This window comes from Sminthopsis crassicaudata, chromosome 1 (genome assembly GCF_048593235.1).
Source record: "Sminthopsis crassicaudata isolate SCR6 chromosome 1, ASM4859323v1, whole genome shotgun sequence".
NCBI classification, from domain to species: Eukaryota; Metazoa; Chordata; class Mammalia; order Dasyuromorphia; family Dasyuridae; genus Sminthopsis; species Sminthopsis crassicaudata.
In genome coordinates this window covers 741,315,131-741,339,297 of record NC_133617.1, presented here as the reverse complement: position 1 = coordinate 741,339,297, position 24,167 = coordinate 741,315,131, and the positions used below count along the sequence as shown (strand labels likewise).

Here is a 24,167-nt window from a genome sequence, read left to right as displayed (position 1 = left end):
CTCCGCCAATCTTTTTGGACTTTTGAAATATCTATTCCAAGTTCTCCTTTCTTTGAATGCAGAAACCTCCAGGTCTTGTGTGATCCTGCGTGCTCGCAGCTGTATTTTCTTTTTCTCCTGGATGTGAGAGCTCTGATTTCTCCTTAGGATCTACTTGAGATTATTTCCTTAGGGCTTCCTTCAAGAGGTGACCAGCGGCTTCTTTGTAGCTTCCCTTTGTCCCCTGGTTCTGAGAGAGCTGGCTCATTTTCATAATGTCCCACTGTTTATCCCTCTTCTTTATCATGATTTGCAGAGAATCTCGAGATTTGATTCTAAATTATTTCTTTTTGATTCTCCATTAGTAGTTTTTGATATCAAATGTTTTACAGTTTCTCTTCTTCTCCTTCTTCTTCCTCTTCCTCCTCCTCCATCATCTTTTGATTTTGCTCTGTGTCATTTTTCCCTGTCTCATGGAGTCAATGATTTCTTTTTTAAATTTATTCTCCTAGCCCAGGACTCCAGTTTTTGGGTGAGTTTGATCACTGTCTGTTTGAGGTTCCTCATTTTTTTTCAGATTCTGCCTCTCTTTATTTCTTCTAGGTGTTAGTGTGGTCCCTGTGGAAGATGTTTTTCCCTGGAGCTTCCGCTCTGGTGTTATTCAGGATGGAGTGTGCTGGTCCTCAGCGTTCTGCAGTGCCCTAAGTGATAAGCAGCTGTGCCCTCGCTGGGAGCAGCACCACAGTCTCTGTTTGGGTTTCCAGCCCCCCTGCTTTTCCTTTTTCAGGGGAGCCCCTGCTCCTGCTGCCTCGAGATGGAGGACCTCACAGACTTTGCTTGTTTGCCTGAGCAGGGCCTGGCTTGGCTGCTAGGCCCCATTTATTTTATCCTGAAAGGCTTTTGCACACTTTAGGGCACTGACCTCATTCACATCCTCATTGGTTCTTGCCTAATATTCTACAACAGCCTCCTAACTGGCCTCCCTGCCTCTATATAACTTCCCTGCTTCCTGTGTTCTCACATAGCCGCCAAGGGGACGTTCCTTAAATCCGGATCTGAGCGTGCCATTCCCTTGCTCAGCTCCTTCAGTAGCTTCCTGTTGTCTTGAGAATAATATCTACAGAATTCTCTGTTACCCTCCTCCCCGCCAGCCTGGTTGCTCCTCCTCCCAGGTGACGGGGCCCCTCCTGCCTGGCTCCCCATGTCTGGAATAAACGGCTTTCCCTGGAAGGTCAGCTCCGAAGCTGCCTCCTCCATTGATCCTCCACTCTCCCTCCCTCTTCAGGTAGCCTGTGTCCATGTTTTGTTCCCCCTCCCTCTCCAGAGTGGGAGCTCCCTGCGGGGCAGGGCACATGGTTTTATTCTTACCTCCTCAGCACCAGACAGAGGTGATGGGCGCTTGTGAGTGAGTGCCTGGGACGGCTTGAGCTGATTTAATGACTTGCTTGTGGGGAGGCCTGAGCTGCTTATGTTTGCTTATGAGGGTGGCCGGTCATATCTGGCCTTTTGTGGAGGGGTTTGGACCCTCCCAGGTTGTTTCCCAGGTGCTCCTGACATACACAATATCAGAACAGATTCCACATCGTCCCGAAAGGCCGAGGAGGTCGGCCCTCCCCTTGGCCGCGGACACCCATCTCGCTGTGTTGGGAAGGGGCTTTGTGGGGGACGGTGACGTTGTCTCCCACTCATCTGAGATTGTGTAGAATTCGGGGCCGCCTCTCTTGCTCCTTCTTCTTTTCCGACTTGGAAGAGCGGGTCTTCAGGAGGATTGGGGAACACTTTTGGGGACCAGTGGCCACTTCTCTGAAATGTCTGTTAGAGTTGGAAGGAACCTCAAACACCACCTACTGCAACCCAAAGAAAATCCCTTGTGCCACATCCCTTGGGCCCCATGCCTGACTGGCCCACTGCACTTTGCACTGCCCACTGGCAGTTATTGCAAGGGCTCCGTGGCACGGCTGGGCGTCCCTCTTGTGCAGTCTCTCCCTATTGTGCCACCATCACCCTGGCTGCCCTTTGTAGGACACTTGGCATGCATCAGTGTGGACCCTAAAGTGCTGTGTCCACAGCTGTGGGAGACCTGGGGAGGGTGAGCGCGGGGCCAGCCGGAGCGGTCACTGGAGAGTTGGGAAGGGCTGAAGGTCCCGGAAGGTTCTGCACATTCGGGGTTGCCGTCTCCCTGTCCCTCCTGGATTGGAGGATTCTGAGTCTTTGGGCCCTGGAGGTGAGCTGGGACCCTGAAGGGTCGATTTTACCTTGACTTTTGTTTTTAGGCTGAAGGAGAATGTCCTTGTTTAAAGCTCGAGATTGGTGGTCGACTGTCCTGGGAGAGAAGGAGGAGTTTGACCAGGGCTGCTTGTGTGTGGCCGACGTGGACAACAGCTGCACTGGAGAGGGTGAGCCCGTCCTGCCCTTGGGCTCGGGAGGTGCTGTAGGAGGTGCCGGGAGGGGGTGGCTATCAGCTCCCGGAAGTCTCTTTGGGGCTGGGGGACCAGGAAGCCAGTGGGGTTCTGCTTGGAAAGGGTCCCTCAGTCCCAGAGCGGTCAGAAGGGGCTCTTGGGCTGTTTCCGGTCTCTGTGAGCACATTGGAGTTTTCTTGGCAGGAACGCGGTCTGCCACTCCCTTTTACAGATGGGGAAATGCAGGGTCAGGTGACTGGGCCAGGTGGGATCCTCGACTCTAGGCCTGTGCTCTGCACATGATGCCCTTAGCAGCTGCATCAGACTAGGGAAGCCCTGGGAATGCCAATGGGCACAGGGCACTGGCGCATTGGTGGGTTTAGGGCAGAATTCAGGGCAGCCCCTACAGGTATTCAGGATGGGCTGTGGGGGGCTGGGGTCCAGAGAGCCAAGACCCCTGGGCTTGAACCTGCCTTTGAGCCCGCTGCTAGTCTCAGGCTCTTCAGCTGTCCAATGGGGACAGTGGTCCTGTGCAGTTTGTCCCTGGGGCTTTGCCAGCCTTGGCACTGGGTGCTCTCTGGTGTCTGGTCGCCAGTGCCTGGCTCTTGCATCGTGGCAGCTCGGCTCGCAGTTGGTTCACTGCCTAAGGGTCTCGGTGGATAGGGAGAAGCATCCACGACATTGCACCTCACCTCTCGGTGTCCTTGATCATGCCCTGGGTGCGCCTCGGTTTGGGCAGTTGTAGCCAAGTAGGGGATCCCCTGCTCTTGGGCCTTTGAAGGTCTTGGGTCCTGCTTCCAGGTGGCTTTATAGGTGGAAAATGGCCCACACTGTCCCCCCTTAGAGCTCTGGGGGGGCCCTTTTCAGTTTACTCTTGGACCAGCCTCCTCCTGTGGTGGGGAGTAAATGCTGAAACAAGAGGCAAACAGGTGCTGGATTTGCTGCTGCTGGGTGGAGAGGTGGTTAGCCCCCATGGGGAGTCAGGGATCACGTGATGGATGGCTTACAGCCATTTCTGAGAAGCGGTCTGCTCCTGCAAAGGACAGCGCCCTCAGACACTCCCCGCCATGTGACTCTAGGCAAGTCCCTTAACCCTGGCTGTCTCAGTTTCCCCATCTGTAAAATGATCTGGAGAAGAATGTGGCCAATCGCTTCAGTGTCTCTTTCACAGAAACCCAAATGGGGCCACAGACAGTCAGACATACCCTACATTTCCACGTGTTTCCCTCTTAGTCGCAGGAAGCCTGTGGGAGTCTCTCCTCGGCGCGGGGGTGTGCGCAGGGTGAGCTTCCGGGCTGCGGCTTAGCTCTTTTCCGTGCCTTTTTCTCTGTCCTAGATAAGATCGTCGTGGGCAGCTACACGGGCTACCTCCGGATCTTCTCCCCGCACCCCGTGAAAGTGGGCGATGGCGCTCAGGCCGAAGACCTGCTCCTCGAGGTCCATTTGCGAGAGCCCATCCTCCAGGTGGAAGTAGGGAAATTTGTCTCGTAAGTAGCTGACACGAGTCCCTGTGGTCGGCGTCTGAATTGTGGCAATTAAAGCTTCGGCTCCTCGCAGGCTCGGGCACTTCCAGTGTCTGAAGTCTCCTGCCATTTGTGAGCCAGAGGTTGTCCTGGGCACCCTTCGGGCCCAGCTTCGGGATCCTCAGCGAACGGAAATGATCGCGTGACTGCCTGGGGTTAATAACCCAGCTGGACCTCCGAGGCAGCCCGGGAGCCCCCAGAACTTTAGGAAAAAATTCAGAGTGATAACTGGGTGCACCGAAGGGGGCTATCACCCTTTAGCTTCTAATGAGGGGCTTAAACCCTTCCTGCAGGAGGGGAGGACAGCCCAGGTCTGTAAGTCTATCCTTTGAGGCTGGGCTAGCTCAGCAGTGGCCCCGGGCCCAGCCTCAAAGTTTCTGGCTTCTCCTACACGGTGGAGTCATTTGGGAGAATGGCCATGTCCCTGTGAAAGTGGGATCCAAACAGATGGTGTTTCTTTGGGGTGCTCTGCCTCTGGCCCCTTAACAGGGGTCGTTTATCCCGTATATGGAGCTGGGCGAAAAAGCCCATTGGAGAGGAGGGAAGATGAGGCTGCAGCCCTTCTCAGGCCAGAACCCTCGCGCTCCTGAGAAGGTGCGAACATCGCCCCGCCCTGGTGACAAGGTGACACGTGTGTCCCGAGAGCCATGGGCTCCGAGGAATGGGCAGGCTTTCCTGGCCTGGGATGAGCGGGCGGGGAATTGAACAGACTCTCTTCCCATGGCCAGCTTCCTTCCCTCCTCCCACCCCCAAAACCCGGCTCCCACCGAGCCTCTGCAGGAGAAAAGATAACGGGCTCTGGGGGAAAAGGGGTGGTCTGTGCTTCCTGGGCAGGTGAAGTTGGGGGGCCCTGGGGACCTCCCACGGGCATCACTGTGAGCGTCATTATTGTCTTTGATGTCAGTCAGGTTTGTCGGCATTGGCAAAGGGTCTTCTCTGCCGCTCTGTCTCAGGCGGACACGGAGAAACCCTATTCCAAGGGGTTCCCAAGCTAAGGGAAGGATGGGGTGGGGCCCCTGGAGTCCGGTTAGGGGGCAAGAGGTGGCCCCTTCAGCTGCCTGGGCATCAGGGCCCAATCCATGAGGGAGCCGGCCCTGAGCAGGGCAGGAGGAGGGGCCTCAGAGGTGGTGGGGCCAGCCAAGGGGAGGGGGCACCTGCGGGGAAGAGACACCTGAGGGGATTACACTTTGGGACTGTGGAGGGTGTGTATGTATGTCTGTGTCTGTCTCGGAGTGCCCTGAGCAGGCCTGTGGGTTGGGGGTCGGCCTTTTGGCTGCTTGTTGGGTCCCAGCCCTTTGGGGGTGGAGGGGGTGGCCCCAGGATGCTTGCCTGTCAGGTGCAGGGGCTGTTCCTGCGTGTGTGGCGTCCCTGGTCCCGGGCAGAGGCTCGTTCCCTGAGGGGAGGGCGGCCTGTTCTGCTGCCGCCCTGTAACTCGGCCCTTCTCCTTGGCAGGGGGACGGAGCTGCTCCACCTGGCCGTGCTGCACTCGCGGAAGCTCTGCGTCTACTCCGTCTCAGGTAAGAAACCCAGCTTTCGGGTCCCACCGCTCCCCGGAGGAGTGCCTGTCTCACTGCTCCAGTAAGCTTGTGGGAGGCCGGAGGCCGGCCTCCTCCCGCTCTGGGCTCAGCCTCTTCTCCTAAAAAGGTGTTGATTCACTGGCTGGAGCCTGGACCAAGAACTTGTCCCCAGGCCACCTCCCCGAAGATGAGGGTGGCTGGTGCCGACCCGGCCCTGGTGTCTGTGGGAAGCAGATAGTTCCGGTGTGACCTGAGAGACACTCAGCTGGGCCCTCTTGGGGGGCATATTTCAGGCTCCTTGCTCCCGGGCTTCTGCAGAACCTGGCCTGGTCATTGATTGAGGTGGCCACTGGGCCCGGGCCTGCCTCTGTGTGCTGTCGCTAAATAGCTTCTGTCACTTATCCTCCCTGTGCCTCAGTTTACTCATCTGTAAAGTGAGGAGGTCAGTTTGGGAGGGTCGGTCTCTTCCTTGTGCCTCTGGCCACTCCGTCCCTCCTTGCCCAGTTTCCTCATTTGTAAAATGGGAATAGTAACAGCATCTCCTCCCCAGGGGAGCACCAGCCTGGGAGGTTCTGGATCTGTGAGCTATGAGCCACTCCCTGACCTCTGCTGGCCGATTTCCTGGCCCAGCACCCCCGGCTGCCTCGGGTCCCACGGTCCTTGGCTGGGCCGAGGAGTGGACTTTGGGCAGGGCTGCTGTTGTCCCAGCCTTGAGGACAGAGCAGGGACGTCTGCGCATGGCCTCCGGGCCCGGCTGAGAGCGCGGCTTCTGGGAGGGCCCGAGCCGTGGTGGGGGGGCGGGGGAGGAGGAACCTGCTGGGAAGAGAGCATTGAGCTTGGGTCGGGGCCCGGGTTTGAGCTCGGCCTGGGCCCTCAGTAGCTTTGGCTGACTTCTCTGAGAGCCCCCTTCTTCAGGGATGGGCGTAATAGGTAGGGACAGGACCAGGAGAGATGGAGAGGCTGAAGAGGAGAGATACAAAGAGAGAGACAGAGAGAAAGACTGAGACAGACAGACAGACACACACACACACACACACACACACACACACACACGCATATAAACATGACCAGACATACACGTGTGGCACAAATAGTGCCTAATAAGTGCTCCTGGCTTGTCTGATCCTCCCTGTACCAGCGAAGTCCTTCTCACACAGTAGGTGCCAAATAAAGCTCAGCAAGTGGATGAGGTCCGGGAGCGGGGCCTGTGCTCTGGTTCCTGGGTGACAGCCCGAGACCCCCTGGGACCAGAGACTCTGCCTCTCTGTCAACTGGTGTGAGGCGTGGCCAGAACAGGCCCTGCCCCTCCCCCCAGGCACCAGATTTGAGAGCTCTGGGCCTAGAGGCAGGAACACCAGAGTTCAAATCCAGGCTCAGATACTTCTAGGTGCAGGATCCTAGACACGTCTCAATCTCTGACTCAGTTTCCTCATTTGTGAAATAGGGATAATAAAAGCACCCACTGCACACAGCACACACTCGATAAATGCTTAGTCCTTTCCCCCTCCCCTTTTCCTTGCCCAGGTCAGGTCTTCTGTGCGTTGCCCTGGTCCCAATTTCCCCTAACAGGAGACTGGAATGTCAGTTTCTCTCCTCCTCCTCTCTCACTGTCCCTGTCTCTGTCTGAATCTCTGCAAGTTTGTGTGTACACAGTGTGTCTCTCTGTCTCTAACTTTCTCGGTCTCTGTCTCTGTCTCTTTATCTCCTTGTGTGCCTGTCTCTCTGTCTATGAGTCTCTGTGTGCACACAGTGTATCTCTGTCTCTGTCTCTCTGTGAGTCTCTGTGTGCACACATAGTGTATTTCTCTGTCTCTGTGTCTGTCTCTCTCTGTATCTGTCTCTGTGTGGACAAATAGTGTTTCTCTGTTTCTCTGTCTCTCTCTGTATCTCTGAGTCTCTGTGTGCACACAGTGTTTCTCTGTCTCTGTATCTCTGTCTGCCTCTCTATCTCTGAGTCTCTGTGTGCACACATAGTGTATTTGTCTCTCTCTGTATCTCTGAGTCTCTGTGTGCACACAGTGTTTCTATCTCTCTCTGTTTCTCTGTCTCTCTCTGTATCTCTGAGTCTCTGTGTGCACACAGTGTTTCTCTGTCTCTCTCTGTAGATCTGTCTGTCTCTCTATCTCTGAGTCTCTGTGTACACACATAGTGTATTTCTCTGTCTCTCTCTGTATCTCTGAGTCTCTGTGTTCACACAGTGTTTCTATCTCTCTCTGTTTCTCTGTCTCTCTCTGTATCTCTGAGTCTCTGTGTGCACACAGTGTTTCTCTGTCTCTCTCTGTAGATCTGTCTGTCTCTCTATCTCTGAGTCTCTGTGTACACACATAGTGTATTTCTCTGTCTCTCTCTGTATCTCTGAGTCTCTGTGTGCACACAGTGTTTCTATCTCTCTCTGTTTCTCTGTCTCTCTCTGTATCTCTGAGTCTCTGTGTGCACACAGTGTTTCTCTGTCTCTCTCTGTAGATCTGTCTGTCTCTCTATCTCTGAGTCTCTGTGTACACACATAGTGTATTTCTCTGTCTCTCTCTGTATCTCTGAGTCTCTGTGTGCACACATAGTGTATTTCTCTCTCTGTATCTCTGAGTCGCTGTGTGCACACATAGTGTATTTCTCTGTCTCTCTCTGTATCTCTGAGTCTCTGTGTGCACACATAGTGTATTTCTCTGTCTTTCTCTGTATCTCTGAGTGCACACATAGTGTATTTCTCTGTCTCTCTCTGTATCTCTGAGTCTCTGTGTACACACATAGTGTATTTCTCTGTCTCTCTCTGTATCTCTGAGTCTCTGTGTACACACATAGTGTATTTCTCTATCTCTCTCTGTATCTCTGAGTCTCTGTGTGCACACATAGTGTATTTCTCTGTCTCTCTGAGTCTCTGTGTGCACACATAGTGTATTTCTCTATCTCTCTCTGTATCTCTGAGTCGCTGTGTGCACACATAGTGTATTTTTCTGTCTCTCTGAGTCGCTGTGTGCACACATAGTGTATTTCTCTGTCTCTCTCTGTATCTCTGAGTCTCTGTGTGCACACAGTGTTTCTCTGTCTCTGTATCTCTGTCCATCAGTGTCAGCCTGGCTTCCTTTCCCACCAGCCCATCCTCTGGGACCCCTCCCAGGTCCGCCATGTTTGTTGTAGGACTCTCAGCTCTCAGGCTGGGAGCTCATGGAGTGCGGGGCTGTTTGGGATTCTCTCTATCCCAGTGTCTGCTCCTGGCACATAGTAGGAGCTCATCAGTGATTGATGATGGAACCATCTCGAGGTCTTGGCTGGCAGTGGCTGGGGGAGGGGCAGAGCTCTGGGCCCTGTCGGGGAGACCCTGCTCCAGTCATGGTGGACTTTTGTGGCTTCTGCTGTAAAAGGGGACGTTGTCCTCCGGGGCCTGTAAGGGCGCTCTTGCTCCAAAGCCGGTCCCGGGACCCTCGGAGTCTGGTGCCCTCCCCTGTTCTTTGTATTTGTGTGTTTGGTGAGCGCGTGCATGTGAGCGTACAGATAGTGTGTATGTGTGTGTCTACACGCATATGCACGTGACCATGTGCACACACGGGCGTCCCAAAAGAAAGGGAAGGTTGGGGGCCCAAGTCTCAGGCCCTGCAGAAATGACTGAGAAAGGCTTCCACGGCCGGATCCACGAGCAGGGACTCCATCTGGATCCCTGCGCTGGACCCATGAGCCGGGATCCTGCAGCACCAGGGCCTCGGGCGGAGGTGGGACAGCTGGGACCAGAACCCTTTGGGCCTGTGGCGGCTGTGCCCCGCCCCGCCCCCCCATTGTGTGGCGGCCCGGTCCGGGTCCCTGGGAATTGCTGTGCAGACCCCGGGCTGCCGCTCCCCGTGCTTTTCTCCACGACGTCCCTTTGTGCTCGGGCTGCATCTGCGGCCCCCTCCCCTCCCCCGGCATTGTGCAGCGGCCGCACCTGGGCCCCGGCGCCCCTTGTGAGCGCGGCAGCCAGCCGGCCCCAGGCCGCGCCCCCGCCCACAATGGCGGCAGCGCCTCTGAGGCGGGAGAGCGGCGCTACAAAGCGCGCCCTTTCTTTCGGGGGAGCGCGGGTCACTGGGAGCGCCCCAGCGCCCCCCGCCCCCGTTCGCTTCTGGGAACCGCTCGCCGCCCATTGGCCCCGTCTGCCCCGGAGAGGGGCTTGGGGCGCGGGCTCCCGGGGAGGCATTGATGCGCCCGCCCGCCCCGTGTGTGGGCTCCGGCTGCGCCGCGTCTCATGGGGGCGCCATTGTGGCTCGCGGCATCTGGCGCCCGGGCCTCCGGAATTGGACGTGCGTTTTCTTCCCAGCAGCTGGTTACGGGGGCGCCTGCTTCCTGGGGGGCCTCCCCCGCCCCCGCCTCTGCTCCTCGGAGGCCACCCCGGCGCTTGGGAGGAAAGCGCGCCTCCCTCCGGCGTGGGCCGAGCGCGCCCTCTAGTGGTCCTGGCGCTTATTCTCCGGCTTCCAGTTTAGTCTCCCGGCCCAGAGATGGCCGCTTTGTCCGGGGCTGGGGGAGGACTGGGGAGGGGGCTCTCTTCTGTGTGCCGAGGCCTCGTCCTCCGGCTCCGGACAGTGCTTGGCCCAGTGCATCATGGGAGCTGCCCTGTGCGGATATCGGCTTCTTGGGCCGACGTCACCAGTACCCCCGTATCACCAATGACAGCCGGCCCGCAAGTGCTGTCCGGGCTCCTGGACTGTGACCTCTGGCTCATGAGCCCTCACGGGCAGTCCTCCCCGGGCCTTCACATGTAGTCCTCCCTCCCCGGGCCCTCACATGTAGTCCTCCCGGGGCCCTCACATGTAGTCCTCCCTGGGCCCTCACATGTAGTCCTCCCTGGGCCCTCACATGTAGTCCTCCCTGGGCCCTCACATGTAGTCCTCCTCGGGCCCTCACGGGCAGTCCTCCCGGGGCCCTCACATGTAGTCCTCCCTGGGCCCTCACATGTAGTCCTCCCTGGGCCCTCACATGTAGTCCTCCCTGGGCCCTCACATGTAGTCCTCCTCGGGCCCTCACGGGCAGTCCTCCCGGGGCCCTCACATGTAGTCCTCCTTGGGCCCTCACGGGCAGTCCTCCTCGGGCCCTCACGGGCAGTCCTCCCGGGGCCCTCACATGTAGTCCTCCCCGGGCCCTCCACAGCTCATGCTGCTCCCCGGGAGCACCCAGGAAGGGCCGTCCTAGAACGCTTTTCCCTCCCGGCTTGTCCCAGTCAGGGAGTAAGCACTGGGGGGAAGGGGGAGTGGAGGGGGGGGTCTTTGCAGTCAGAAGAAAGAGGGGGGGAGGGGGAGAGAGACAGAGACACAAAAAGAGACATACAAGGAGACAGAGAGAGAAAGAGAAACACACAGAGAGAAAGCGAGGGAGGGAGGGAGAGAGAGACACACACACACAGAGACAGAGACAGAAGGACAGAGATAGAAAGATGGAGAGACCAAGAGACCAGTAGATCAGAGAGGCTGGTCCAGCCTCCTGGTCTGAGGATGTTGGGGCAGATTGGGGGCAGGACCACACCCAGAAGACCTGAGAAGGGGGAGGGGAGACTGGTCTCACGCTTGGCCATTTTTCTGTGTCATTCCCAGAATTTGGGAAATGAACGTCTCTGATATGGGTCAGGAAGTGAGAGGAATCATTTGCCCTAAATCGTGATTTTCTGTTTTTGTAGGAACCTTGGGCAATGTGGAACATGGGAACCAGTACCAGGTCAAGCTTATGTATGAACATAATCTGCAGCGGATCGCCTGCAACATGACCTACGGCTCCTTTGGCGGCGTCAAAGGTAAAGCAATCTCTTGGCTTAAATGCCGGCCACAGAGCGAGGCCACGTGAAAGCGGCTGGGCACGGAACCCAGGCAGAGCAAGTCCTTCCCTTTCTACTTCTCTTCCGATGTTCTCGTAGAATTCCACTAAATCCTAATAACGGAAAACAGTCTGTCTCAGCCTGGGGGCCTTTTGGTCAGTGGTGATTTATTTCTCCCTGGCCCCTGCGTCCAGCCTGTGCCGCGGAGCCCCCTTCTGCTGCTGGGGCTGCCTCTCCAAGCAGCCGCAGCTCTGGGGGCCTCAAAGTCCAGTTGTCTGGTGCTGGACAGCCCCCGACACCCACAGACCCTCATTGGGGGAGTGGCTCCGGGCCCTGCTCCCCTGCCTGGCCTTTGGGCCCCTCGGGGGTTGGGAGGCTTGGCAGGGAGCACAGCACAGCCTGGGGCTGCCAGCTTGGAGCCAGCCCAGTCTCAGAGAAGAGGGTGCGAGGGCCCTGGGTCACTACCACATCCTGTGGGCCAGCTGCCACGGGAGGGCGGCACCGGCCCGACCACTGCAGGAAAGGGCCCAGAACCTGGTCCTGGCTTCCTGATGCCGGAGGTCTCTGACTGCAAAATGGAAATGCCCTCAGAAGGCCTCGGCCTGCTCGCTCCCCCGTGCTCTGGAGGGCTCAGCCAGGGCCGCCCAAGCTCCCGATGGGCATTTACTGTGTGCTGGCCCCACGCTAAGGCTGAGGATACTGAGAAAGGCACAGACACCCTCCCCACCTCCGGAGAGCTTCCGGTCTGGTGCAAACAATTATAGACACACAATATGCATCCGTGGACGTGGACGTGCAGGAGCGCACTAACCTGTGTGTGGTGTGTCCACATGTAAACGTGCACATTACACACGTACACGGGTGTGAAGGCCAACAGCTGTGAGTGCAGTCTTCTATGGCCGCCTGTATGTGCGCTGCATGCAGGATGCAACATACATGTGCACGTTAGGGCAATAGACAAATGCAGAGGCATCATACACAGTCTATAGACAAATGTGTATATGTGAACAAGCATGTACAAATGTGCACATGCATTATACGCATGGACTGTAAGTACAAATAGACATTTATGAGCGTGCTTACGTAAGAAGTTACAAATGTGCATGTTACATACATACGCACAAAGTGTGCACACAGCAGACTGGTATTAGCCAGCATTGGCCCCACAGTACACACGTGTGTGCCGTGTGTACAAACGGACACATACAGGTGTGAACAGGCATATGTAGGCATATGTAGGCAAAACAGGCACGTGGCTATATGTGTGTCCATGTAGAGCCATACATCTCTCTAGTGTGAAAGGCTGGTTGCAAAAGGCAGGCTTTGAGCTGGCTCTGGCAGGAAGCCGGCAGGAGAGAAGGGAGCTCCTTCCAGGCTTCCCGGTCCGCCAGTGCAATGCTGTGCCCTCGGGAGAGCAAAGGCCCTGATTGTGCTCCTTCCCCTGGAAGATCCCAGGGACGGCTTCCTTGATTTGCCTCTAGGGGATGGATTTTCCAGCCACAAAAGCAGTCAGATTGGGGGAAAGGCCCCCAGAATGAGATTCACCTAATCACTTAGTGTCCAATAAGCACCTACTATGTGCCAGGGACTGCAGAGGGAGCTTGAGAGTTGGGCGGCTGTGTAGGTTTACTTGGTCCTGGCCGTTGTAGAAGGAACCGCATGTTCTGGGCCCATTTGGACCTTTCTCTTCTTTACCAGTTTGTTGCGGGTGGTTGTAGAGAAAGCGTCTGCCATCCCCCTGCTCAGCTCTCATAACCCAGACGTCTGCAATGCTCCGGGCTCAGGGTTTGCGGGGTCTGGAAGCCAAGGGGCTGCTCGGTTTTGGACTGTGAACGAGAGAAGACCCTATGAGGGCTGCCCAAGTTGGAGACTGTAGAAGCTTAATAAACGCTCTCTGAATCAAATGGAATAAGTAGCAGAAAGAACTTTCCTGATTCCATTTTCTCATTGTTTGGCACCGGGGCTCAGTCTTGCCCTTCTTACGTGGGGAGAAGCTGGGATGGTCTTTAACTCTGGGCCTCGTCTGGCCCCGCCGCCTCCTTCCAGTGCTGAAGCGGCCTGTGGGACATCATTGAGGAAGCGCATGATGGGCAAGGGCAGGGAGCAGGACTCATGAACGGATGGTTTCTGTACCGCGAGCCGGCCTTGGAGAGAGTCCCCGACATGGTTGGCGGGAGCACGTGGCCAAGAGGGTGGAAACTCCTGGTCTGATTGCAGTTTGTAGCAACAGAGGGACGAGCCACAGGACGAGGTCACAGATCCGTTGATTCCAGGGTTGCAGATTTTTATTCCCATTTTTATACTCATTTTGCCACATTTTAGTTTTGGTTGGGGATTGCTGAGCATTGGCCCCAGAAGCTGAACAGACCCCAAACCTAACCCTTGTTGGAGTTTTGTGGGTTTGGTGGTGAGGATATTTCCAGTGAGACGTGCTCTGTGTTGCTTGGAAGGATAATTTCTGTCATAAAGCTCAAAAGATTTTATTTTTCATCATATAATTCAGTATGAGAAAATAAGTATTTGAGATTCCTGAGGTTCTTGAACTTAGAAATCACTGAAGAACAGCCAAAATTAATATCCTCTCCTTAATAAAAAAAATGACTTTCTGCTATTGCCAAGTTTAAATTCATTTTTTTTTTTTGGTAATAGTATTTTATTTTTTCTAATTATATGTAAAGATAGTTTGCAGTATTCAGGATTCATTTTTCATAAGATTTTGAGTTTCAAATGTTTTCTTTGTGCCCCTTATTCCCCCTCCCCAAGACAGCAAGCAATCTGCTATAACCTGGGCAATTATCTTAAACAGATTTCCACATGTCAGGTTGTGAAAGAAGAATCAGATCAAAAGGGAGAAGCCACGGAAACAGAAAAAGTGCAAATAGGTTGCTTGTCTGCATTCAGAGGCTGCCTTTTTATGATGTGATTCAGAACTTTTCAACTGTTGTCTGTTATTTGGGCCAAACAACTGATGAGCCTCTCTCTACATCGTGGACAAGCTTGGAGACACCGGTCCCTAAAGAGGACCAGAGACTTCCTTCCTTCCTTCCTTCCTTCCTTCCTTCCTTCCTTCCTTCCTTCCTTCCTTCCTTCCTTCCTTCCTTCCTTCCTTCCTTCCTTCCTTCCTTCCTTCCTTCCTTCCTTCCTTCCTTCCTTCCTTCCTTCCTTCCTTCCTTCCTTCCTTCCTTCCTTCCTTCCTTCCTTCCTTCCTTCCTTCCTTCCTTCCTTCCTTCCTTCCTTCCTTCCTTCCTTCCTTCCTTCCTTCCTTCCTTCCTTCCTTCCTTCCTTCCTTATCTCCCTCTTTCCCTCCTTCCTTATCTCCCTCTTTCCCTCCTTCCTTATCTCCCTCTTTCCCTCCTTCCTCCTTCCTTTTTCCCTCCCCCCCTCCCCTCTCCTCTCCCTCCTTTGCGCTCTCTCTCTCACTCTCTCAGCTCACTCCAGAATAAGTAAAGGAAACGTGTATATGGCCATCAGCTGCTGCCATCTTCTGGACAACACATGCCATTCCACCTTCCCCAGCTGCTCACTCACCAGATTTTTTTTAGCCAACAATAGCCTGCTGCTTGGCCCAGGTGGGTGGGATCTTGGTCCCCTTGCCAGTTGCTCTTCTTGATACTCGGTCCCACCACGTCCCATCTTTCTACTGTGTCCCATCTTCCTACTGAACTGATTTCTTGATTAGTAACGCCTGATGGGACATGGGTTTTGTGAGGCCGTATTGTAGCCTCTTTACTCTTATATGATTTCCTCCCTTTCATTCGTCTTCCTTCCTTTAGACATTTTAGTTTTATTTTTCTGACTTATTAGTGTCCTTCTTTATATTTTTAATGGCCTGAGTCATTCTCCTCCGACTTTTCTGACATTTGTTTCAACTTCCAGTTGAGTGGGAGGCGTATATTACACTGCGCCAGCACTCTTGAGGGCATTATTGCTGGAGCTGCAGGCTGCCCGACTTGGGCAGCGGGTAGCAGCTTCCTTTGGGATCTCACCAGTTGCCCTCATTCACGATTGCTCTTTACTTTAAGTCGGAACTCTTGGATACAAGATTTGGATTGATTTTTGATAAGTTTTAAATTGTTAAAAATGTACATTTTCACGTGGTTCAGACAGGAGTTTTGCCGGCCTTTTTTCACACACGTGTGACATCTGTGTTTGTGTGTGTGTTTATTATACATATCTACCTTTCTACCATCTTACTAATATTAAGCACTGGCGTCTAATCAATGTTTATTAAATGGCTCCTACGTCCCAGGCACTGTGCTGAGTGCTGGAGGCTCAAATACAAATCAAGGTGAAGATAGTCCCTGTTCCGTCTCTTGTCCCAAAATGATGCTGAAAAGGACTTGGGGTGGGAGGGGCAGAGGCATCTTGGAAAGGGCCAGAGAAGTCCCAGACAGCACGGCTGGTGGTTGCCCCCCGTCCCCCAGTCAGAGGGCAGATGGGGGGACCAGGCAGTCAGTCTTGCAGCGTAATGAGATTTCTCACAGCTGAGTTTCCTGGCTGTGATGGAAGTCTCCAGAGAAGACCCTGAGCTTCCCACCGGCCTCTTCTGGTCTCCTCCAGGAGAACACTGGGAAAGCCCTGTGGAACATGGCAGGGCTGGGTAGATGCTGGCTCTTCCAGCCCTGGGCTTTCCCTGGGTTAAGGCCTGCTCACCGGCCCTGTTTTGCCTCTCTCGGGTTATGTTTTTGGGTTGAGGCTTTTTGCTTTGATTTCATTGGTGCTACATCTCATACGGTCTGTGCATTTTATCTCACATATCTAAGCTCGTTCTTCTGAGAAAGGGCCCAGGTGGTCACCATGTTGCCCAGGGGCTATTTGCCCCAGCAAGGGTGAAGAGCCCCTCCCTGATGGAGAAAATCCTCCCCTCCCCCTCCAGCTGTGCCCACATGCTTGGCTGTGCCCAAATGACACTGACTCAAAAAGAAATCCTCATCTCAAGCCGATCCCTTCTCTCAGCTTCGGGGACCCTTGGAGGGAGCCCTTCTGCTACCTCCACTTTCCGAGTCTTCAGGCGGCCACCTGGCGAGGGTCCGCTGAGGAGGGAGAGCCCAGCCTCGAGTGCTGGAAGGGCTTCAGATGGCTGGGGATGGGGGCGGACTGCCCACTGCCCATCTTCCTCCTCTCCTGCCCTGGTTGTGCTGAGGGTCTGGCTTCCGAGATGTGTGGGTGACTTAGAGCGGTGCTGGGCATCGTCTCGGCATCTGCCCCACCCAGCACGAAAGGGTCCAAGGGCCAAGTGTTGCTCCTATTAGGGAGACTTTGATTATTTGTAATTTCATCAAGTAATCTGGTAGAAGATAAGTCCGTTGTTTTTAGCATCGATAATCACATTTGCATATTTCAAAAGCTTCAGCCCATTCCCATTTCTCCATGACCTTGTAATAGCCAGTGGTGCACAGTTAGGGAGTGCTCACTCTGTGCTGGCGCTAAGGCTCGTCTGATCCTCCAACAACCTGGAAGGGGCTTACAATTGAGGAAACTGAGTCACCCAGCGAGGAAGTGCTGGATTCAAACTTGGATCTCCCTGCCTCCAGGCTTGTGCTTTATCCACCAGGCCTCCTGCCGCCAACAGGAATGTGACCTTTTACATGCTCATCGTTAATCCTCAAAGCTCCTTTGGAGTGCTTTTGCCATCCCTCCTCCTGGGGTGGGGGGCTGCCCACGTTCTGTGACCCCATTTGAAATGGAGGCCTCCTTCTAGACTGAGAATTCTGGGGCTCTGTTAGGTTCTCTGCTTCTGGGGTTTGGGTTCTGTCAAGCAGGAGGACAGTGAAGGGAGGCAGAGCTTGGCCAGCCTCCCCAGGAGGGTCTTCCTCATGCCCCCGCCTGTGAACCAGCACCGCGCCTCTTGAGCTGGGCTTGGCGCCATGTTCCCAGCCTTTTTTAGTGCCATTTCAGGGCTTCAACGGGTCCCTGGCCAGAGGCCGCCTCCTTCATGCCTTCAGCTTGATGTGATCTTCAGAGCTTACACTGGATTGGACAGTAGTGGGGCTGGGAAAGGCCAGGACTCCAGTCTGAGGGATTTTTACATAGGAGCAGGCTGAGGAGAGGGGGAGGCCCCAGACCCTGGGCCCCATTGCTCGGGCCTGTTCCCTCTCCCCAGAAGAGAAGTGAGCAATCCTCTTATCCTGTGTTTTTGTTCACATTCTGGTCCTTTTCCTATTGTCTTGTCCTCTTAATCAGCCTTGAACCTCCTGCAGGCATGGGGTAATCCTTAGTTTGTCCCAGGGTCTTGTATATGGTAGGTGCCTAATAGATGTTTGTGTTAACATTAGGTGCCTGCTGCTGTTCAGTCTCATGCGATTCTTCATTACCTTGTGGACCATAGCACGCCAGACCCTTTTATGGGGTTTTCTTGGCAAAGAGACTGAAGTGGTCGGCCATTTCCTAGTCAGGACTTTGTACTGTGGCCCTTCCATCTTGGGTGAGCAAAGCCCCTCCGCCATGACATGGCCGCCATAGCGGGACAGCAGGAATGATCAGTGATACTCACAATTGGAGGCTATTTTTTAGTCTCATCACACTCTTTGTTGAAACCTCTAAGCCAATAGGGAGTCCTCCGTGACGTGGTAGTGAGAATCTTTTAGCCACATGGCTACCGGAGTGACCTCCTCTGGCACATTGTACCTCAGAGATTGGACTTCTCAAGTTGCCTTGCCCACTAACTCGGTGGCTAAAATCTGTTTTTTTAAAATATAAAAATAATAACAAAAAAGAATCCTATTATTTAGCATATTGTCCCTAGCTTCTCTGTTTTCCTCTGTTTCCTTTTTTTTTTTGGTAGATTGGAGAAAAGACAATTTTTTTCCCTTTAATGTTTTTAATGCTCTCATTTCACTAAATTATAATGTATGTAATTTTTTTTTTCATGAGAAACTTTTTTTTTTTTTTTTAGTGGGGGGACAGATTATGGAATGAGAATTCAACATATGGACAGGTCAGCATGTTTACCATTTCATTATCCAGAGGGGATCATGGGCATGGGAGCCAGAAAGGGCCCTGAAGTGCTATTTTGCAGTTACCTTTACTGGAGCAATAGAAGGCTGAGCTCTGGGGAAGTGGCAAGGCCGGGCCCAGAGGTGGAACTTGGCCCCACGTCGGCCTCTCACTCACAATCCGATTTTCTTTTGACCTTACCACGTCGCCACAAGATGAAGAGATTTTTGCAAATAATAAATCCCAGGCTTGAGGAATATTTTTTAAAAATAATGAAGTGACTACCATGAGCTTGTATGGGATTAGATTGTCACATAAATAAAAATTCATGAATTCCTGGGGTTCCGAGGCCTGCCAAAGAAAATAGCCGACTGGAGGCTCGGCGAGCCGCCGTCCATCTAATCGTGTGGCGGCGCTAGATAATCCGCTCCTTTCCAGTCCGTGGTAACATCTGATTGTTTGAAATGTTGGGCCGGAGAAACCTATCAGTGGGCACATACCGTCGCTGAAAGTCTAGATTCCCCCGGGCCATCGGGAGCCTTTGATCACCATCCAGAGATTGAGTGGATAAGTTGTGTTTGGGTGAGTGTGCAGGCAGAGTACAGCCGGCCTTTCTGTGGGCTTTCTGGGGGATGGGGAACGGGCTGGGAACTGCTCCCCAAAGCTACCCTCCACGGGCCCCCAACGAGAGGGAGCGAAGCGAGAGCACCGGCCTGTTTCTGCAGCACCCTTGGGAGGGTTTTGCTGGGTTGGACAATTTCTCCTGATTCTAAGTCAAATTTCTGGATCCTCAGAGAACTTTGGCCCCCGAGAGGGTAACCCCCCAGTTCTCACCCTGTGCCGGGTTTTCTCCAATGCACACCATTCCTTTGTGAAGTTCCTGCTCCGGGACCTGCTAAACAAGAGCGATTCCCTTATGTAATCTTCCTGGATGTGGAGTTGTGTAAGAATTCAGTCCCCAGGGGAAGATTATCAAGAGAGGCCTGCGACTTTTTAAACTTGGTTCCATTACCCAGGCTCCCTGGAGCCTTTGCCCCAGAAATTCAGGAGTGAAATGCTTCCTTGGCCACTATTATGAGCAGCCTTATGTCCAAGGAGGGGGGCAAGGCAGGAAGGATGCTGGCAATCTTTCAGAAAACCTTCACACACTTTCTTGAATAACATTGGATGTGGAATGATGGGAGTGAATTCTCTTGGGAAAACTCTTGGCCGACAGGGGATGGAGACTTGCACTAGGCTCGATTTGTTTAGCCGGGTGTTTTCTAAATGTGTATAAAACATTATGTTTTATAATTGTTGTTAAAATCAGCACATAAACCTCTGGGGCAGGATCTGAACTCCGGTTTTGTGGCTCCAAAGCCAGGGCTTTCTGTCCCATGCTATTGTTAAATGCTTTGCTTATTAGAAAATAAAATCAGGAATAGAATTTATTACAAAAAAAGAGCTCAAAGTCAAAGATTGATTTGAGAGAAATTAGCCATATTAATATTGTCTTGGATGCATGTTTACATATGAGTAAAAATGAAGATATACGTATGTGTATATATGTCAATATATAGATAAATGTATGTATACACACATATGTATATGTATTTTTTTTTTTTCCTGATGCAATTAGGGTTAGTGACTTGCCCAGGTTCACACAGCTAGGAAGTATTAAGTGTTTGAGGTCGGATTTAAACTCAGGTCCTCCAGCCTTCAGGGCCACTGCTCTATCCACTGTGCCATCTAGCTGTCCCTATGTATATAAATCTATTTGTGCTTAATGGTAGCCTGCTTGGGAGAAGTGGGGAGAAGAAGGGGAAAAAAAGAATAAAATGAAAAGTATGAAGCAGAGAGCAAAAGAATAACCTACAAGGAAGCAAAGGAAAAGTCAGGGATATGATCTTTTCTATTAGTATATATAGTTTCTTGAAATGGAAATTTATTGTTAGATATTTTGAGTCCACTGATGTTCTGTTGGGCACATGACAAAAGTTTTCCTTTTCTTTTTTTCTTTTTAGTTTTTTCTTATTTTGTATATAGTTTTAAATAATTTACTATAAAGAAAGAAAAAAAGAGAAAAGAATAATTCACCTTCATTTACTACTGATATTTAAATAGCGCCATGATTTAAAGAGTCATGGTTTTCTCAAATTTATTCCTTAGGCATATTGGCATGGGACCCCCCCCCCCAACCCCGTCCAGTTTTACCTCTTTGGATGTAGATTAATTCAATTTCTTTGCCTATTGATTCTTAAGATCCCGTCACAGATTGTTAGAATTTGAAATGTGGTGATCGGAAAGACCACTCTCTAAACAATAATAAGTTTTTTTCCGCCCTCTGTTCTCGTCCTAGACGCTGCACAGTGCTCTCAGCACACAATAGGCACTTTACAAATGTATGTTGACTTCTTTTCCCCCTCAGCTAATAGTATTTTTTTCAATTACATATAAAAATAGTTTTCGACATTCATTCTTGTAAGATTTTGAGTTTCAAAATTTTCTCCTTCCCTCCCTCCCTCTCCAAGATGTCAAGCAATCCTGTATAGGTTACACCTATACAGTCATGTTAAACGTATTTCCACAAGTTATCATTAGCCTTACTATTATTCCTTAATTTAAAACAAAACTAGTTTTGTCAAAAAAAGAAACTGAGCAAAAGGGATGAACCAGGAGAAAAGAAACAACCCCCGGGGTGAAAAGAGTCTGCTTCGACCTGCATCCAGCCTCCGTGGTTCTTTCTCTGGACGTGGAAGGCATTTTTCTCCATGAGCCCTTTGTAGTCGTCTTGGACCATTTCATTGCTGAGAGTGACTCAGTCTGTCGTAGTTCATGGTCGCCCAGCGTTGTTACCATGTATAGTGTTCTCTTGATTCTTCTCACTTCAGTCACCACTAGTTCATGTAAGCCTTTCCAGGCTTCTCTGAAAACAGTCTGCTCGTCATTTCTTATAGAACCACCACAACTGTTCCCCCATCAGTTTCCAGTTTTTGCCATTGCAAAAAGGACAGCTACAAGCATTTTTGCACTTGTGGGTCTTTTCCCCATTTTTTTTTTTTTTAATGATATCTTTGAGATACGGACTCAGTAGAGACACTGCTGATCATGCCGGTATGGATGGACAGTGTTTTTTATGCCCTCTGGGCATAGATCCCCATTGCTCTCCAAAATGGCTGGCTCAGTTCAAAGTTCTACCAGCAATGCAGTAGTGTTTCGATTTTCCCCACACCTTCTCCATGTATGTTACTTTCTTGATCTAATTTCCTCATTTTTAAGATGAAGATGCCATGGCCGAGAGAAGGTCTGATGTCAGAGGAATTTTTTCAGTGTTTAGATAAAATACAAAAACCCTGTTCCCGGCCTCCCCCACCTTCCCAGAGTTCCAGTGGGGGAGGCTAGCTTCGGAGTCAGAACCTCAGGGAGAGACCTCCTCCAACCTGTGTGGTCATTGGGTGCCGGCCAGCCCGAGGGTCTCTCAGGTTTGAAGAGCTTCCCACCCTTGAGACTGTGTCCTCCATCTTTTTGTGATTGGGATTCTGGTATCATCAGGCGGAGGTTGGAACTTCACCGGCACCGACAGCAGCTTGCCCATCTGTAATGTAGGATCTGAGAGTGGGGCCTGGGGGCCCAAGGAGCGAAGTCCCAGGGTGACGAGTGCAGTGTCATCCAAGGCCGGGCTTGAACCCCTTTCTTCTCTGTCCGCTCGTCCACATTGCACTATTCCCTTTTTGGATAGTTTCTCCACATTAAAATGAAAGCTCTCTCTTTGCTTTTCCACTTAAAGTTCATAGCTCTGCCCTTGAGTTGTCGCTCAGTCATTTTTCAGTTGTGTTTGATTCTCCATGACCCAATTTGGGCTTTTCTTGGCAAGGATTCTGCAGGGGTTTGGCTTGAAGGATGAAGTGACTTGCCCAAGCTCACTCAGCTTGGGAAGTGGCTGAGGCTGGATTTGAGCTCAGGAAGATGAGTCTTGTTGATTCCAGCTCAGCACTCTTCCCAGCGTGTCCCTAAAGCTGAGGCAACATTTGATCCTTCTTCCCTGTGGCAGCCCTTCAAAGGCTTTAGCCTTACTCCTCCTTAGTTTAGAACAAGACAGCTTCCCTAGGACCCTCATCCCTTACTCCTCTGGCCCCTTCTTTTAGCAGGTGGTCTTCAGCCAGGGGCCTGTCCTCCCACTTTGGGCCTCCCTTGGACAGTGACTCTCCATAATATACTGCCCAGGCCTGAACATGGTTCCAGTGTGGTCTTTACAAGCAAGGAAGACTTAATTCAGGCTGAGTTGACATTGGCTTTTTGGGGGAGAAGGGGGACTGTGGGCACTCTCTTAGCCAACTAATGCCCAGATCTTTTTCAAAGGAAAGGCTGTCTAGATGTCAGCCTACATTGGTGGGACCAAGTTTCCTCCTGGAGCAATGAAGGCCCAGGTCCACTTCCATCCTTGGTCCCATCCCCAGTCCTGGCCCCATCCCCACCCCGGCCCCATCTCCCTTGCCTTGGAATCGGGCCATCCGTACTTTGAAGCCCATATCTTGGGGATTGTTACTCCTGCTAAAGTCCTCTCACAGATTCAGACCATCAGTCCAGACTCTGAGGACCTTTCCGGCGGCTTCTCATCAGTGGCCACATTGGCTCTCCCTGCCATTGTGTCGGTATGACATCATCATCAACATTCTCATCCATGGCAGTAATGAAAATGTCCAGCAGGACCTTGGGAACTCAAAGACCTTCCTCCCAGTGGACCCCGGCCTCTCCACTGGTCTGTTCAGAACCAGCCCCTATCCTGCTGTCTGGCTCCCAAGATCAGAGGAGGCCTCCAGGTGTTTTGGGCACAAGTCGAGGTCTGCCATGTCCCCGGAGTTCTCCACTTCTTCCAGTAGAGAAGGGACAGGAGGTCACTGTGACATTCTGCTGGCTCTGGGCGTCAGCCATCCCTTTATGAAGGTGACACCATGCTCCCTTTTGGGGCTTGGAAGCCTCCCCTTTCTCCTTTTTTGGCACGAGCCATTGCCAGTTCTGTCTCCTTCTTTTTGCTTCAGCTTTCAGAAATCTAACTCAGGAACTATGACCTTTGCTTCCTTTGAGGTGTGAGGGAGAGGCTTTGGACTGGGACGTGAGGAGGAAGGCCTCCCGCTGCTGGTAGGAACATGCCAAAGCCCACCGGGTGGGTAGGGCTGGCAGTGGGAGCGAGGGTGAGGCCTCCGGCACCGTCGTGGAGGTTCCCTCGGCTTCTTGTGCCGGATTGCCGGTGACATTGACCGCTGACTGACTGGGAGACATTTTTTAAGAGCCCGGGACTAGACATATTTGGATCTTTATGGATGTGAAAGCACTTTGCAGAGCACTGAACAAACATAAGAGGTTTTTATATTTGGGGGTATTTTTGTTCTCCAACATTCTAACCTTTGCAAAAGGAAATTAAAATATAAAAGTGCATGAGAGCAAAGCGTTTCAGTATTATTGGAAAAAGGTTTCAAATGAAAGAACAATATGGCCTGTGTTTCTTTTAAACTTTTAAGATGCTAAATTGCTTCCTTCAAGATTGAATGTAAAAGGTAATTTAATTGACCTCCAGAGTTTAAGTCTCAGAAATAATGGAACTTGGCAAAGTTTTGTGTCAGTTGAACTTCATTAAGAAATGGCCGTACTCATCTATTTTTGTTCCTTTCTCAATTTTTTGGAATTGTTAGTATGTGTGCATGGTTTGGACCAGAGCTGTTGTACTTACCCAGTGGATTTTCCTGAAGGGAATGGGCCTGGGCAGTGGGGTCAGTCTGTCCAGGAGGATCCCCACAGGTGGCATTGTGACTGCGTCTTAAAATATAATGGTGTCTCTGATGCTCTTTTTACTTATTTTGTTGGGCATTTCCCTGCTGCTTTTTGCTTTGGTTTAGTTGCACTTCTGGTGCCTCTGGTGCAGCATGAAGGGTGGATAGCAGATCAGGGAATGCTGAGGGTCTTCCCAGCCTCCGAGAGGCCTTCCTCAGGGCCTTTTCACCTTTGGCAGCTTCCAAAGGTTCGGATTCGCTGCCTCATTCTTTCTCTCTCGTTTTCCCGGCAGTAGGTT

General features: G+C 52.2%; 1 protein-coding gene across 5 annotated transcripts in view; it reads left to right on the top strand.

The window, feature by feature from the left end:
* Positions 1–24,167, top strand: part of BBS9 (Bardet-Biedl syndrome 9) — a 300,830-nt gene that overhangs the window by 7,619 nt on the left and 269,044 nt on the right. For 4 of the 5 annotated variants that reach the window (XM_074284314.1, XM_074284313.1, XM_074284315.1 and 1 more), the window contains exons 2-5: positions 2,253–2,375; positions 3,715–3,865; positions 5,354–5,418; positions 11,051–11,164. In XM_074284314.1, the coding sequence (XP_074140415.1) occupies positions 2,264–2,375; positions 3,715–3,865; positions 5,354–5,418; positions 11,051–11,164 (442 nt within the window). In that variant the 5' untranslated portion in view covers positions 2,253–2,263. Of the gene's footprint in view, positions 1–2,252; positions 2,376–3,714; positions 3,866–5,353; positions 5,419–9,417; positions 9,858–11,050; positions 11,165–24,167 lie in introns of those variants that run through there. The other variant, XM_074284317.1, reaches the window with a different exon arrangement.